The sequence below is a fragment of the Glycine max genome, chromosome 7 (genome assembly GCF_000004515.6).
Source record: "Glycine max cultivar Williams 82 chromosome 7, Glycine_max_v4.0, whole genome shotgun sequence".
In the NCBI taxonomy this organism is placed as follows: Eukaryota; Viridiplantae; Streptophyta; class Magnoliopsida; order Fabales; family Fabaceae; genus Glycine; species Glycine max.
The window spans coordinates 44,035,037-44,052,458 of record NC_038243.2 but is presented as its reverse complement, the minus strand read 5'-3'; the positions used below and the strand labels follow the sequence as shown (position 1 = coordinate 44,052,458).

General features: G+C 30.2%; 3 protein-coding genes across 4 annotated transcripts; 2 read left to right on the top strand and 1 right to left on the bottom strand.

The window, feature by feature from the left end:
• Positions 1-853: 853 nt before the first annotated feature.
• On the top strand, positions 854-1,637 carry LOC106799503 (putative pectate lyase 2). The gene has a single exon (XM_041017479.1). It carries the CDS (start codon positions 1,174-1,176, stop codon positions 1,510-1,512), a length of 339 nt encoding a protein of 112 aa, XP_040873413.1. The 5' UTR covers positions 854-1,173; the 3' UTR covers positions 1,513-1,637.
• Positions 1,637-3,932, bottom strand: LOC100795731 (wall-associated receptor kinase 3). Of its 2 annotated transcripts, XM_003528646.5 has the most exons (3): positions 2,966-3,924; positions 2,666-2,710; positions 1,637-2,559 (listed from the first exon to the last, which is right to left on the bottom strand). In XM_003528646.5, exons 1-3 carry the CDS (start codon positions 3,747-3,749, stop codon positions 2,432-2,434), a joined length of 957 nt encoding a protein of 318 aa, XP_003528694.1. In that variant the 5' UTR covers positions 3,750-3,924; the 3' UTR covers positions 1,637-2,431. The 2 variants fall into 2 exon arrangements, with proteins under 2 accessions (XP_003528694.1, XP_025985144.1); XM_026129359.2 differs by having other exon boundaries at positions 1,637-2,710; positions 2,966-3,932.
• A 9,325-nt stretch (positions 3,933-13,257) lies between these two features.
• Positions 13,258-16,324, top strand: WRKY34 (WRKY transcription factor 34). The gene is made up of 6 exons (XM_003528645.5): positions 13,258-13,587; positions 13,717-13,818; positions 14,080-14,241; positions 14,664-14,969; positions 15,048-15,161; positions 15,266-16,324. Exons 1-6 carry the CDS (start codon positions 13,360-13,362, stop codon positions 15,905-15,907), a joined length of 1,554 nt encoding a protein of 517 aa, XP_003528693.2. The 5' UTR covers positions 13,258-13,359; the 3' UTR covers positions 15,908-16,324.
• Positions 16,325-17,422: the final 1,098 nt, after the last annotated feature.

Sequence of the window (17,422 nt, the reverse complement as noted above, 5' to 3'; positions counted from 1 at the left end):
AACCCACTGATCAACGAACCCAATTAACCTACTAGCTCTATAGCCAAGCACAAAAAAGTCCACAACTAAATGGGCAAATATTTTCACTAATTTGCACGGATAGTAGGTTATATGGGCTAACCTATGGGCTTAGACCCATATATCCAGCTATATACTCAATATTAAAAAATCATTCTAAATATATTTTTTTTAACAGAAAATCATTCTAAATCTTAAGTAACTTGAGTATTTGAGTCAAATTAGAAAAAATTATTCGCAAAAATTCTTAGGAGAATTAATTACCACATAAATTTACAATAGTTAGTATTTCGCCGAGTTATTTTAAGAACTTCCATTTCATAATTTTTTCACACCCTGAGTTCTATCGCAAAATTATTTCAACTGCAAACATTTCCAAAATCACATTCAAAGATTACTCATTAAGTTAAAGTAGTCTTTATAAGCTAATTTACATGCAGTGTTATAAACTTATTGTTAATTTGTTATAAGTATCAGTGATACTTGCAGCTTAATAATTAAAAAATAAATAAAAATAAAATTATTGACTACACCCCCCTTTTTTTTTACTAAACTACACCTAGTTTTTGACTTTAATTTATTGAGTTATTAAATTGAATCCCTAGCTCACGACTGTTTTACAAAACTTGCTTGTTTCTAGTATGAAGCCGTCCAAATATTAGATTTCTAAGGAGCATTCTGCTTTTGTGAACTATATTGAACTTCCCATGTCCATTGAACCATCATATTCTAAAGTTATTAATACAAGAAATATAATATGGATGCATACGTACCCTTTAGAACTCAAAAGTAAATTTAAGTTTATAATTAGCAACTCAAAATATTGCAGCCACGTTTTTGTAACCCAAACCCAAAAAAAATATTTGTAAGGCAAGCTCCTAAATTTTGTGGACAACCTTCACTGCATCTATTAAATGAGCTCATTTCCTTTGCAATTGCCTTAACAACAAGCATGGCCACGTCAACCTCACTGGTCTTGCTTTCATGCTACACCTTTCTTCAACCTTCGTTATTGTCTATTCAACAGATAACAAGTACTACAGCACTTTATTACCTACCTCAAAGTATATCCCCGAGAGTCCGAAGAAAGCATTGCTCAATGTGATAGACTCTTGTTGGCGTGTAAAGCCTAATTAGGCTTCAAATCGCCAAGCCATGGCTGACTGTACAATTGGCTTTGGCAAAGATGCCACAGGAGGCAAGTATGGTGCAATATACCCAGTCACAGATCCCTCTGATGACCCTGCAAACCCAAAACCAGGCACACTCCGTTATGGTGCAATCCAAAAAGAGCCTTTCTGGATCATTTTTGACAAAGACATGGTTAAAGTGGAGATTGCTGATGGGCCTTGCATCACTATACAAGGTGTCAGTCATGCCATTATAAATGGCATTAGCATCCATGATTGTAAACCAGCCAAACCTGGCCTTGTGAGGAGTACTCCTGACCATGTTGGCCATCATCTAGGCTCTGATGGAGATGCATGTCATTAGCATATTTGGTTCCTCCAATATTTGGATTGATCTTTGCTTTTTGGCTCGCTCCACCGATGGCCTTAGTTCATGACCCAAATACAAAACAGGTAGTTAGAAATACAGTAGCATGAAATTAAATCCTCTTCCTTTAATTTTTTTCCCTCTCAAGCCCAATACAAATGTAGTAATGCTTCATCATATTGAGTGTTGTTCTTAGGTGATGACAGGTTACCAAGAAGGAAGGGAAGGAAAAGTGGAAGAGTTGGAAATGGAGGTCTTCCAAGGATTTATTCCTAAATGGTGCTCATTTGGTACCATCTGGGTTTGGAACCTGTGCCCCAAATTATTCACCTACTCAATCTTTCACTGCTGCTCCAGCGTACATGGTGCCTGCAATGACTCTCAATGCTGGTCCCACAATTTGTGTTGTTGGGAGAGCATGTTGATGTTAGTATGCCTTAGAATCGTGTCACCAACAAAAAAGGTTTGACTTAGAATCGCCATAACTTTTCTGTCTGTGTGTTTGTCTCCCTCTTTCCTTTTCCTTTTTTTCTTTTAATATTTTGGTTGATTCCGGAAAGCCCGTTTTAGAGGCGTTTATCAGAGGTGTGTGGGTATCAGTGTCTCAACCAATGAAGAATGAACTGCTTTAGTTTGTAAATTAACACTGACAGATTCAATATTATAAAGGAAGTCAAATATTAATGTTAACACTTAAAGTAGTGTGGAAGATGGCTATGCAGCGAAGTGCTTTCTTGCAATATTTGGGAGAAATTACAACCCAACATCACATAAAGATGCCAACTGGGAAGCAAAAAAGGTCTTTATATATAAATATTGTATAAATAAATAAGCTTAATAGCTAAGGTGGGGAAAGAGTAACAAAAGGAATTATGATGTACTCCGTAATTATGTAGTTCACGTTCTTTGGTCCACTTCAGAAAAGTCTATTCTCGTTGCTTTGAACTCCACATGTTACTGGCGCTTTAGCTCTCACTTTCTTCAAGTACCAAATACCAGCTCCAATTCCAAATGCCCCTGCAGCTGAAACACCGCTCACTGTCCCTGCAGCCAAATTTCGAACACACAGCCACAAGCATGCATGAACCTAATTTTCTACTTACAAAAACTATCATTGACAAATTTACTCCATTAACTTCATTTTTGTCACCTGCAATCACATGGACCTTTCTGTTGTGCCGTGCAGCATCATAATCTGTCAGACAAACAATATCCAATCAATTTTTTACTTTCTCAACAAATTTCAAAATGCAAACCTTCTTAATTGTAACTCAAGTAAACAGGGTATGCATGGTTTTACACCTTGTCATCCGATTACAAGCCGTTATGTATGTTAATTTTGATAATAATTAGTTAATTATCTTTCATTTCAAGTGAAATCAAGGATGACTTTTGATTAGTTGATAGTTCAAATTAAACTTTAAAAAGAAGTGATCACTGTTAGACATACCTTTACAATGGGTAGTGAAATTTCCTTCCTTGCAAAGGCACATGAAACTCTGAGTCTGAGTGTCAAATCCACAAGTTCCACCTCCTTTGGAAGGATCCTGGCACTGAAGGCAGCGCGTAGTGACGGGGATATCAAAATCAATTCTGATCCCGTATTCAGGAACTTGATCGTGAGGCTGAGGAGCACCAACGTTTCTCCAATAAACACTAGTATAACTAGTACAATACTTGAGCATCAACCTCAACGATTCAATGGATCTTGGAGAGTAAGAGCAGCAAGAGCTACCAGTCATAGCAAAGGAGCACCCTGGCATGTGCCTGCAGAGATAGCTACCACTGTCACACGAAGAATCGCAACGCTCGGGGAAGCGCTCACAGAAAATAGGCTTTGGCTTAACGATCACATGATCCTCACTGCAATTGAAGAAGAGGTACTCATTCTGAGGGGAAAGCTTGAAGCGTGTGCTGGTGTCCAAACTGAAAGGCCTTGTGGGACGGTAATTCTCACCATCGTCACAGTTCCACATGAATGGATCAGTGACCAGAATGTGTGGATCAGCATAGCTAACGTTGTGAACGTGGTATCTCCCAGAAGGGGTTCTGACTTGGAGTTTTCCTGAGTCAGAACAAACCAGGATGTAACGGTAGTATGGGCTTCCACACCCATCGTCAATGCCAAAAGGGTATTCGATGGGAATGTCACCACAAGAAGTTCTGCATGGCGTGGATTGAGCTCTTGTTGTGAGACTCAACAACAATGAGTGAATGAGAATTAGTAATAACATTGCTATTTTTGGTTGTGGGTAAGATACAAACCAATTTCAGACTATGTAGCACCAACAACTAGTTGCTTTATGCAACAAATGCGGTCAAGTCAAGAAATTACTAACATCCAAGACAGAATAATATCTGCAACTGTTGCCTTTATACAGGCCCCCTTCATAATTCTCCTTTTGCTTTTATTCACTTTTGCTATCTTTAATCTTAATTCCTGATCCTGCCTCTTTTTTTTTTCTGCATTCTGAAGCCGCGCACAGAATGTGGGGAGAGTAAAGAGAGAACTGACTTTCTTATAAGTTGCACATTTTTTGGTAGTACTATGGAACATTTTTTTGGGTCTCGTATAGCATGTAGGCATATACATTCAAGTCCTCAGCGTAGCATATCAAATTATGATATTCATATAAATAGACGTTACGATGTACAGTAATAAGCCTCAGTGGACGTTTATGTTTTAGTTCCAAATATTTTTTAGATTTTCTTTTTAAAATTATTTTAGAAAAGTAGTGAAATTAAAAATAAATAAATAATCCAATAAGACTATAAGAGGCAATTGAGGTCATCTCCAATATATTTTGGAGTGGAAGAGTTGAGGTCCAATCTATGTAACAGGCTACCTTGGTCCAAATGTTAGATCAATTAAATTGCAATTAAAATGCAAGTATTTACTGAAGTTAACAACCAAAAATAGGATTCTTGAAATGCCCTCGAGAGCATTAAATCATGCCTCAATCTAAACTAAAGTTACTTTACCACTGTACCAAAATAGGATAGTATTGTTTATGCAAAATCTTAAGTTACGTGCCAAAGAAAGTAGCTCATCTCAAACTTCTATAAATACAATAAGCATCACTATGACAAATAGTCATTACAGTAGTACAATTTCTATTGACTTGAGTGCCAGAATATCGTATAATATAATCTTGTTAGATAACCTTTTGAGTTTAGAAGATGTCGAACCTTAGTCCGCTCAAAAACCTTACTCATCTTACATTCATCAAGAGTTCAATTTTAGTTAACAATTCATTTCAGATACACCTCAACATAGTTCATCTCAAACGCATTGCAATATACTGCATATATTCAAGTCAAGTTTGCTTATCAGCATATTTCAAAATTAAATCATTATGCTCGAATCCAGTGTTTGATCTCGAACTAAGCAAGGCCATTTATTAGTTTTGTCTAGAAGAGTTTTTGTTTTCATTTTTTTTGTTAATTTTATTCAAACAATGGAATAAGCTCGTCTAGCAGTACGTGGGGCATGATGGTTTAGAACTCAATTGATAAGTGAAATCTTAGGAGGTGTTTGGTTTGACTGTTTTCTGTTTTCATTTTCAGTGAAAACAGAAAATGGTGATGAAAATGTGTTTGGTTGGATTTTTGAAAAAAAATTTGATGAAAATGAAAACAGGAAACAATCATGAAAATAATAATTCGTTTTCAGTGAAAACCTCATTTTAGGTAAAATGAAAATGCGATAAAAATACGATGACAAAGAATGTAATTTTAAACAAATCTAAAAATACAAAAAAGACAAGAAATTAAGATATCATAAATTTTTTAGTGTTTTTATGTCCTGAGAACAGAAAATAAGAAATCAAACCAAATATATTTTCAAATTTTTTGAAAATAAAAATAGTTTTCATAAAATAAAAATAAAAAATAAAACAAAAAATAAAAATGCAAATCAAACACACCCTTAAAACATACATGGATTTAGCTTTGAAGTCTTGGTTATAATTAAAATGCAAAGTATATAAAGTACATAGGAGACAACAGCAGACGGCCCACTTGAGCCAAGTACGTGGGCTTATGATGATCCCTCTCAATCATAAGTATGGCCCAGACATTAATGGATGCATTATTCGCGGACGAGGCTCATCCGCACGCATTAATTAGAAAATACGTGCCCAAGTTAAATCCCCTTCTAAAAAAATCCCTCCAACCCTCACCCAAAATAATGGAGCCAATGCTCTGCAGACATTTTAACTCATTTTAATTAGCATTTTTTTTTATGTCGAACTGGCATTCGATAATATATATGTCAATCTTTATAAAAAAAATTAATATTAGGTGTCTCAGTTGTTAAATGAATAGCTGAATAAAAGAAAAAGTTGACTGAATCAATAGCTTTCGTATTCATTGGTTTGTCATGATCTGATGCACTATCGGAAAAGATTGAGCTGGTTTTTCAGTATTAGTAATACGTAATTTGATAAACTCTTTAAATTAAAAAAAAAAAAAAGAGAACTAATGTTATTGAGACGAATATCAATTCCCATCCACAAGCTATGACTTGTATTTAGCACTCGCATCATCAAACTTCTGTTCATGATCAAACTTTAGCACTAAATTGTGAATGCTAACATAGTGTGAAAGTAGATATTCAATTGAGGTTACAACTTTAAACTTTATTGGAGTTGTTTCATAACCACCTAGCCGCAATTCCAACAAAAGACAAAACAAAAATATTCAAAACAATGTAAATACATCCGTGCTTTTACTTTAGACATTTAGGTTTACTGATCGATAAACTTTTTACTAAATATTTATAGAAGAAAAACAAGTACTTAAATAAAAAGATTCATAAATTAAAATTGATTCATTAACCTCAACTTTTCAAAATATTTTTCTCATCTAATTCTTAATAAAATTGAGACATATAAACTAACTTTAATTTATAAAAAAAAAACATTTTATCCTTTATTTTTCTCATATAATTATTTCTTAAGAAATTTATTCAAATTGTTATGTATTCACTTTAGATAAGTCAGTTGATGGAACAGCTGGAGGTCTTAAGTTTCATACTAGCCCCGTGACTGATCAGATCAAAAGGAATGGCATATATATATTGTTAATTTCTTTATTATTAATTGTTGTGTGATTCAATGAAACTTCTATGTGTTTCTATTCCTCGTAGCCAAATCCACAACATTAAGTCAAAGTATGCCAGATGTTTTATTTGAATTTGACGTTCCAAAAATATGAATACCATAGTTAACTTCTAATTGCACCTGCGCAGTACATATGCATATGCATCCAATTCCAAAGGAAGCACGGTTGAATTGACTGTTTTCGTAAGTTTTATAGACAAGTAAACTATATTTTTTATGGTTAGTCAAAAACATAATAATAAAATAAAAACTTTTTGAAAAGAACAAATACGATATAAATTTATATATTAAAAAACATGATACCGTACAAAATAAAAATAGTTATAAATGATTTAAATTTAGTATGTTACTAGCAACAACGACAAGGCATACACGATAAATTATTTGTGTATAATAATATGTTATATGATAAATTGATCTAATAAAAACATGTAAATAATCATAGAATTTTTTAATTTAGAAAACAATTAAAATAAAAAAAAATAATTAAAAGATTAAAAGATATTTTAATCTTATCCAAATTTATAATTATTTAAAACAAAAATGTATAAGTGATGATTGTAAATAGACATAACAATTAAACATGACAAACACGAGTATGTTGTTTCACATCTCAACCCCCTCTTAGTAATATTAAAACAAAAAATAAAATACTAATAGATATTTTAATATTATCAAAATTTATAATTATTCGACCTAAAAAGATGTATAAGTCATAATCGTAAATATGTATGATAATAGAACAAGATGAGAATGAGTATGTGATTCTTTGTCCTTGTCTTTGTTCTCATCTCACTCAATAAAATTAAATCACAAAAATAAAATAATTAAATATATTTTAAAAAGCATAATTAATTGTTTAAACTTTTGAAAATGGAGAAAAAGTAAGAGTATAATATTATAAAAAATATATTTAATTATAGTGGCATAATTATTTCTTATTTATTAAAAATATATTTAATTGTAAACATAGAGTCAATTTTATATGAAACATTGATTATATTTAAATTAGTTTTTACTATAAAAATCTTAATCTTATAATATAAATATTAATCCATAAAATAATTATTTATTAAGTTATTTAAATTTATTTTACACGTTTTCTAAATAAAAATAATTTTATAGAAATTTAAACTAAAAATATTTTTTAATTAAATTATGATTAAGTTTAATAAGTAATAAGTAATTATAAAAATTTATCATAATATAATATTAAAATATAAATATTTTAATATAGCACATAAATAATATATAATGTCATAATAATATTATAAATTATAAATATATTTTTACATATGCAATAAGAAGAAGAATAGGTATTTTTGGCTAATAAAATGATAAAGAATTTTTTTCTTTTCACTATAAATATGAAAAATGAAAAAAGATAAAATAAAAATTTAAAAAGGAAGAGAGAGAAAAGTAGAAAGAAATATAAATTTTGGAGGAAATCTTTTTAATGAGAGTAACGCATGTAGAGGAAAAAAAATCATTAAGAGTAATAGAATAGATAGACAGACAAATATTATATAATATATTATAATTGATATTTCAAGAAAAAAACAAATATTATCATTCAATTTATATATTAAAAGAGTAATAGAATAGAATAGATAGATATTATATAATATAAATAAAATAGTAGCTATTACAAAAAAAAGTTGTGTGTAAGTAAAAAAAAGATAATGGAAAAAAAATTGAGATAGAAAAATAAAAGTAAATAATAATAAAAAGTTATAAAGGAAGAGGAAAATTTTGGAAGGAAGTTTTTTTATCCCATTGACATGTGTCCCAACCAAACCTTATTTATTATAACAATAATAGATAATAGAAGTCACAACATTTCATCCTTCTTGTTTAAAAAAAAATCAAATGAAGGAACTATTCACCTTAATGTAATGTAAAGCATATCATTAACAATATACGGCAGCAACACGTGCCATTGCAACTATGTCTATCGATCAATACGAGAATTATATGGCCACAAAAAATATTTGTTCGAACTGCATAATAAATATAGAAAGAAAAATCTATTTTTGACTGAAAAAAGAAAAATCTTAGGAACAAAGCATACAAACAGACTTAACCAAACAATTGTTCAAATCAAATATCATACCACTTGTTTACTTGTCCTACACATTTTGTTGCCTACATATGCGATTAGCACGATAACTGTCAATGAGTTGTGAATTAACTGGATTTGGAATTAAAGACATACATACCAAAAAAAATTATAATGTTTTTTTAAATTTTTTTTAATATTTTAAAATTAATTATTTTATTTTTAGTGAGGGATAAACGAAAAATATAATTAAAAATATATTTTTTAAATAGTTATATATGTTGATTATTGTTATTCATGTAACTGGGTTAATATTGTGGTGTAACTGGTATAAGACTTTATTGCATTGATATAAAGATGAACGATTTATTTAACTAAAAGATTGTCTTCAGTTTCATATAAAATTCTCTTATGACAATAACAATCATCTATTATTTTATATGTATCTTTGTTCAAGAATTACTAATTTTTTTGAATTATAAAAAGTTATAAATTATATAAATATTTAATATATAAATCTTTTAAATTTTATTTTGAATAATTTTCATATTTTAATTTTAATATTAAAAAATTTATAATGAAATTTCATAAATCAATATATAAATTATTCTATAAATTAATTTTAATATACAGATTATCTTTACTCTAATTATATACATAAATATAATTGCATCAATTAATATATAATTTATAAAAATTACATAAAACTATTTTAATACGTAAATTATTTTTATTCTGATTATATAAATTAAAAAAAATAATATTTATTTTTTTAGGAAACTTATCTGTTAATATTTTTATTTTAATTATAAAAATTATTTAATACAAATTATATAAATTAAGAAAATTACATATGTAAATTATTTATATAAATCATTTTATGTAATATAGAAAAATTATGTAAATTTTTTATATATAAATAATACAAATTTTTATTTTAATTATAAAAAGTGATAAATTTTTATTTTTAAATATTATTTTGAATTTACGAAATTTAATAAAATTTTAAAATAATTTATATATTATTTTATGTATTATTTTAAAAAATTATAATTTAAGTAATAACAAATTTTTATATATAAAAATTTATTATTTTATATTAAAATAAAATTTTATAATAAAATTTAAATATATGTAAAATGAAATTTATTTATTTTAATTTAAAATTTTTATAATTAAAAAGTTAATAATTTTTTACTAATGAGACTTGATACATGTAAAATAGTATTTATAAAATTAACTAAACAAAATAAATTCTCAGTGATTTATTATTTTGTTTTTAAATGAATGGTCATAAATTTAACTCTTACCTGATGACAAGGACCAACATTATTTATTTAAAAAAAATAAAAGAATTAAATGTTTTGATTTAGAAATAATAACTAAAATTCCAGCTTTGAAGTTATATGAGAATCAAAATTATAACTTAGCCAAAAATTTATTCAGAAGGACAGCATTATTTTTTCCCTTTGCAAAACTTGCTAAAATCTTCTACCGATGGACGCTTTTCCGATTTTTGTTAGATTCAAATAATGAGATAAATAAATTTTTTAGTCTCTATTGAATTTTTTATTTTCAATTTAATTTAATTTTAGTTTATTTATTTATTTTTATTGCTCATAAGTTCTTGATGAGATGTTAAAAAAATGTTTGAAACATGTACCATCCACAACTTTCTTAAATTGTCATCAACCTTCTATTTTTTTAAAGAGGTTGATGTGCATCCCAGTGGGCAAAAGTTGGAGCTTTGTCAAGAACCACTGTAAGTATCAAACCTACATTATGAACATGTAAATAAGAATTGAATTTAGAATGTCACATAATTAAACTCAAATGTTTACTTAACTAAGAATCAGGATCACTAATTACCAACTTAAAATCGAGTTTTGCATTCTTGATAGTGCCTAAAAATCTATTAGATCTTTGGCTCAGCGTATGATGTATAAAATTTTCTATTATATATAGTTAGTCTAATGAATTAGACTAGCGTCTAATTCCTAAGAAAAATACTGAAATCTTTACTTATTAAAAATTTATATCAAACAGGAAGCCATTCTATTATGGGGGGCACATATTATGTTTTGGGGAGAAAGGTATGTGCAAGTATCACTTAGAATGCAAATTATATTCCTATATTTACTCTAAATACTATAATTTTGTATTTTTCATTTGTATTGTTTTTAGTAGAATTCAGATATTTGTTCTTCATAACCAACTTTCTGTTAGATATAGTTAGTTATATTTAGGTATTGGTTACGTTATTTGAACAACTCTATAAACTTGAGTTCATTTTACAAAGCAGAAGTAAAATTTTCATTAGATTTTTTCTCAATTCTATTAATTAATATGTTTTAACATTTAAATTTTGGGGCCGTGCCTTTACTACTAACGTCTATTTAATATTAATAGACATTCAGCAGAAAAATATTAATAGACTCCCACATATCTTCCTTCGGGCCCAAGCATACCAACAAGACCCTGACTAAAATAAAATAGTTCAATAAAATATATCAATTACGTTTTGGTTTGTATGCAATTTTATAAATGTAATGTACTTATAAAACTTTTAATTTAACATTTGAATTAAGTAACTTCAATTTTCTTAAAAAGTTTATTGAACGATATAATTAAGTATAAAAAAAGACATCAATCCGGTATCAATTTATATTGCCTACATTACTACAAATAAATATGTCTTTATATGTGTGTGGAACATTCATAGGTGTATAGTTTTATTACCAACACTTATTTATATTTTGAAAATTATATTATACTCTAAAATAAGGTTGCAACTGATTTTTCAGTCGCTATCTATTTTCTTGTAGTCTTGATTAATAGTGAAATAAAAAATATATTTTAAATTGTATAAAAAATTGTATTCTTCGTCTACTTAATGCGATTTCTTAAACCAACATTTAAATTAATAAAAAAATTATTTATTAAAGATAATAAGTAATGTTTGTATTTATATAAAAGTGTTATTATAATTTATGATTGTTATTTGCAAAAATGTAATAGTGTTGTTATTTATTATTATTATTATTTTATTTACAGCATAACTGTTTTTATTATTTTTATTGGAATAAATTATATATATATATATATATATTATTTTTTATTATATTTTAAGTAATTTTATACTATTAAAAGAATCTAACTCAATGGATAGAATAAGGTGTTTGAATGTTGTAAACTCTCTCATATTGTGTTTGATTCTTATAGATATAAAAAAAAGTAATATTTTTGCTAATATTGTGAAAGATTTATTCTACCAAAATATATAAATATATTTTTATTAAATGTATACAAAATCAAATATCTTATTATAGCAAAGCATGTGTAAGAAAAATAATTTAAGATAGGAAATGATTCAAAATTTAATTTGTAAAATTAAAATTATTTTTTTACATGTATTCTATTTTTGTCATGACTTTAAATTATTGCGAGATTCTTCAAAATGCCATTATTTTTTTATTAATTTTTCAGGAAAATATCTCTTTCAATCTAATGATTTGATTTAATAAAAGTCTTACTAATAAACTGTAAAATGGCTAAAGTTCACCCTATTGATTTTTTTTATAAAGAAATTTATTTTTTTCTCTCGAATAATTCTTCATTTTAGGATCTAAGATGTTCAAATTCTTTAAGTCAACATGCATTTAATTTTTCATTAAATGTTTTCTTTATAAAATATTAATTAAATGCATTTAATTTTTCATTAAATGTAAAATTAAATGCATTTAATTTTCTTCAAATATTTATTTTATATGACAATCGGAAGATATATGAAAAAAAAAAGATCATACATCCCGCCCGCCCTAACCGGCTGACCCTCTTTATAGTCTATGATCATCTTACATTATCATTTAATTAATTGATAATTAAAAATTATGATACAAAATAAAATTTGGTTGATTTTTATATTGAGAGAAAGAGAGAGAAGAAAAATAATAGTACTACATTAGATAGTCAATGGTTCAGAATCACCTTAGTGATTTTCCATAATGAATTAATAACTTTTTTTCCCTTGAATAATTCTTCATTTTAGGATCTAAACATTAAATTCTTAGTCAACATGCATTTTGCTGTAAAAAATGTCAAGATGCATTTAATTTTCCATTTAATATTTTTGTATAAAGTATTGAATGAATTTAATTTTATTTAAGATTTCTTATAGAAAAAATTAAAGTAAACACCCCGTCCCTCTGTTTGACTAGTTTCTAATGTGAAATCTTTTGGTATGAGGCTTTTACAATTTTGCTATTGGTTTTTCTAAAACTAGTTTGTTATAATAAAACACGCTGCACTTAACCTAAAATTTCAACTGAAACTGATGAATGATATGCAACACAAGAGGATGAAGAGGTGGCAAGACCGTGGGTATGTGGTGTGGGGGCATTGAACATTTTTCTTGATTCTGACGCACCATCTGACGCCAGAAAACAAAAAAGAAAAAAAAAAGGTAGGAAGTTAATGAGAAAATGAATGAATAATCCATTTGGTCTACGATGTCCCGAGTCAACAACAGATCTTAACCCTTTTTATAGCCGACCCTATTGCACCGTTACAAGACTTGACACACTTGAATCCCTCCCTCTCTCTCTCTCTCTCTCTGACTCTGTCACTCTCTATTTCTCTCTTCTCCACGTCTCCAAATTCTTAATGTTTATGGAATGGAGTCTCACTCTTGATTCCTCTCACTCTTCCTCCTCCACCACTAACCACAACATGTTCCCCACTTTAGGATTTCCGGTCAACCTTAGCCCCTCCTCCGATCACAATCGGACGGTCCTCGGTGAAGTTGACTTCTTCTCCGGTGCTAGAAACATCTCATCATCTCACACCAACAACGATCATGGAACCCCCCTTAAGTGTGATCCCCATGTAAATGTAAGTCTCCTTCGTTTCTTCTTTTTCCTATATATTATTTCACCGTTTCTCTTTATTATCACTTTAGAGCTTTAGAGCTTGGGCAATACAGATACACTAGTTTAATTTTTTTTTTAATAAATTATATAGACTGGTTTGCAACTTCTCACCGCTAACGCTGGAAGTGATCAGTCAACCGTGGATGATGGGGCTTCATCGGATGCTGAAGATAAGCTTGTCAAGATCACTGAGGTGCATATTTTCATTTAATTTATTTTTTGCATAACTTATCAATATTACTTACTGTTACGAAAATTAATTTAAGTCTTTATGGTTATTTATTCAAACTAAGGCGTTATACGAGTGGTTTTTGAACGAATTTATGATAGATTTGTCATTATCATTTATGAAGCATTCAGTCATTCGGTAGGATTATGCACTTGCTTAAATTTATTTATCTGTTGACTACTATACACCGCAATTAATTGAGATGAATTATATACTTGGTTTTAGCTGGCACGATTGCAAGAGGACCTTCGGCGCATGAATGCAGAGAACCAAAAGCTGAAGGAGATGCTCAGCCATGTCAGCAGTAACTACGCGAACTTGCAAATGCATCTTGCAGCAGTACTGCAACAGCAACATAACCAACGCACTGAGAACACGGAACAAGAGGTCATTTTAATATATAATTAACATCTTTAATTTCCCGTTTTAAATTATTTTCATGACTAGTTGAAATCAATGACATAAATGAATTAACAAATTAATTATTACTACGATTAATTTACACCCTGACCGTTTTTTTAGAATGGCAAGAAACATTTGAAATTGTATGAAGATATTTAACTTATTTCAAAGAAAAATAGAGTTAAATAATTTCATTGTATACGATTAATTAGTGTAATTTTAAATCTATTTAAAGATAATAATTGGCATAATTTTTTTAGTTACACCAATTATTTATATGATGAGATGAGATTATATAATTTCATTTTTATTTGGGTAAGTTAGACACACTTCTTAATAAAAATCTACACTAGTTTAGTAAAAAATGTTGATAATTTTAACAAGTTCCTTATTTTAATTTATTCCAGGTTGTTCAAGGAAAAGCTGAGGAGAGAAAGCATGGAGGAATGGTGCCTCCTAGACAATTCCTGGATTTAGTTCCGAGTGGTACGACCGAAATAGATGATCAAGTATCGAATTCTTCTTTGGGTGAAAGGACTCGATCAACCACACCTCCCAGCTGCAATAAAAATGATGATAAGGATAAGAAAGAGACTACTGATATTCCACACTCTGGCAAATTATTGAACCATACGACGGATCCATCCACTAGTCCGGAAGCCGCTATGAGAAAAGCTCGTGTCTCAGTTCGTGCCCGATCAGAAGCACCCATGGTAGATTAATTTATATAGATTGTCATAGCAAGTGATGAATATATAGTATAGCTCTAACTTATTAATTATTATTTCCAGATCAGTGATGGGTGCCAATGGCGAAAATATGGACAAAAGATGGCTAAGGGAAACCCTTGTCCTCGAGCATACTACAGATGCACCATGGCAGTTGGTTGCCCAGTTCGCAAACAAGTGAGTTTATTAAATTTTCGGATTGATCAATGTATTAATTGAATGCCTATGACAATATTATTAGAAATTAAACTTACATGCATACTGGTGGTTTATATATATAGGTTCAACGTTGTGCGGAGGACAGAACAATTTTGACAACAACGTACGAGGGGACCCATAACCATCCACTGCCACCAGCTGCAATGGCTATGGCATCGACCACTGCAGCTGCTGCTAGCATGTTGTTGTCTGGGTCAATGACCAGTGCTGACGGAATAATGAACCCCAATTTGCTAACTAGAGCTATTCTTCCATGTTCTAGCATGGCAACACTTTCAGCTTCAGCACCATTCCCCACAGTGACATTGGACCTCACACACAACCAAAACGCGTTTCAGAATTACCAAAGACCTCAAACCCCATTGTTCCCATCACAGCCCCAGGACTTTATCGCTGGATCCACGCCACCACAACTGCCGCAACTGATTGCACAAGCGCTCTATAATCAATCCAAATTCTCAGGCCTTCAACTTTCTCAGGATGTGGGGCCTAATAATTCCCAAGCTCCAAGACCGTTTTTGCAGCCAAGCCAACAGGTCTCGCTCACTGACACCATCAGTGCCATCACCGCCGATCCAAACTTCACGGCAGCGCTCGTCTCCGCCATCTCCTCCATCATCGGTGGTGCTAATCCAAACAATAACAGCGCCAACAACAGTAGTAGCAATCCCAATGTCATCAATAGTGCTACAATTAATCAATAGCTTTTCATCAGGAAACTAATAGGAAGTTCTTTGGTTCTTTTCTTTTCTTTTGTCATAGATTATATTCTTTTCTTTTTTATTCGTTTAAACGTGGGAAAGGGAAAATGAATTTGTGATCAATGTTCATGAACCTGGCCAAATTCTACAGTGATGTTTCTACCGCGTGGTCTTCTTCTCCATGCTCACTGCTCAGGCTGGTTACAGCTTAAGGTGAAGGATACTTTTGAAGGCACTTCAATATTTTAGTAAGGATTTTAGCTGAATGACAGCAATGGTCATAAATATGTACATGATACTTGTGACCTATTTATATGGATATATATTGAGATGAGTTGAGGTGAGCGTAAGATTCAAGGCCTATCTTTAGGAAATACCTTTTTGGTAGCATTATACTATATATATGTGTTTTTCTTGCTTGTTCTAGGTGTATCTAATTTGCTTTGTGACTAGTTCATTGGCTATGAACTTCAGCTCAATTACTCTCATAGGCCATTGGGTTGGCAGGTCCAGAAATATTACTTTTGTCGGCATGGTAGGGTTTAGAACACGGCAGTTTCATTCTCTCTTTGTTGTATCCTTCTTGAATAATTAGGATTCATAATTTTCGGAGTAATCTGTCAGAAAAAAAATGTAACGTCTTTATATTTTTTTATCCATTTTATTTTCTAAATCTAAACGTGTGGTCGATCTGGATATGTTCTGTACGTAAATATTGAAAACAGCCTATATATACGCGCTCTTCCCAACAACCGAAAAAAAAATCACCTACAAACAACCCTTCAAAATATCTGTTTCGGTCTTAAGAAGAATACTAGTATTCTGATTCTTTTTCCCATTGGTCAAGAAATACTGCCCTTACTATTTGATATTGATGATGACTCTTAAAATGACATTAATGTGACTGTGTGTAACCAAAAAAAAAAAAAATACAAAAGTGGACTATGCGAGTTTCTCAGCAACTACGTTTGCACCAGTTGTGCGTGATATCGATCAATAAATCAATAATCGTTTATATCCTGTATTTATGAATACTTAATGAGAAGGTCAACTTAAGACTAGGAAAAGGAGGGATGAGGTGGTGCACTTTGATTGGAAAAATGCGATACGTTTTTGACTTTCCGTGCAGTGTTTCATCACGTTCGCGTTAGTACCATCTTAATGATCACGTTGAAGTGTTGAACATTGAACACACCATGTGACAGTATTTAAGCTAGGAATGGAGCCAACCACGTCAAGGTTGTGCCGTTTGCACGGTCGCACCGTACTTCATCCATCGTACAAATGGATCTTTGATCTTCAGCTCTATTTGACTCGATCCAAAGGAAGCTGATGATGCATGACTAGTTTTAATTTGCATCGGTGTACGTGTGGATGTGTTGTGGTCTTGTGGATATATATATATATATATATATATATATATATATAAACCAGCTTCTTAATTTGAATGAAGCATGTGCTTGCATGTGACGGGTAAGACTAATTTGGCCTCCTTTCAAAACCCGGACCAACCTTGAT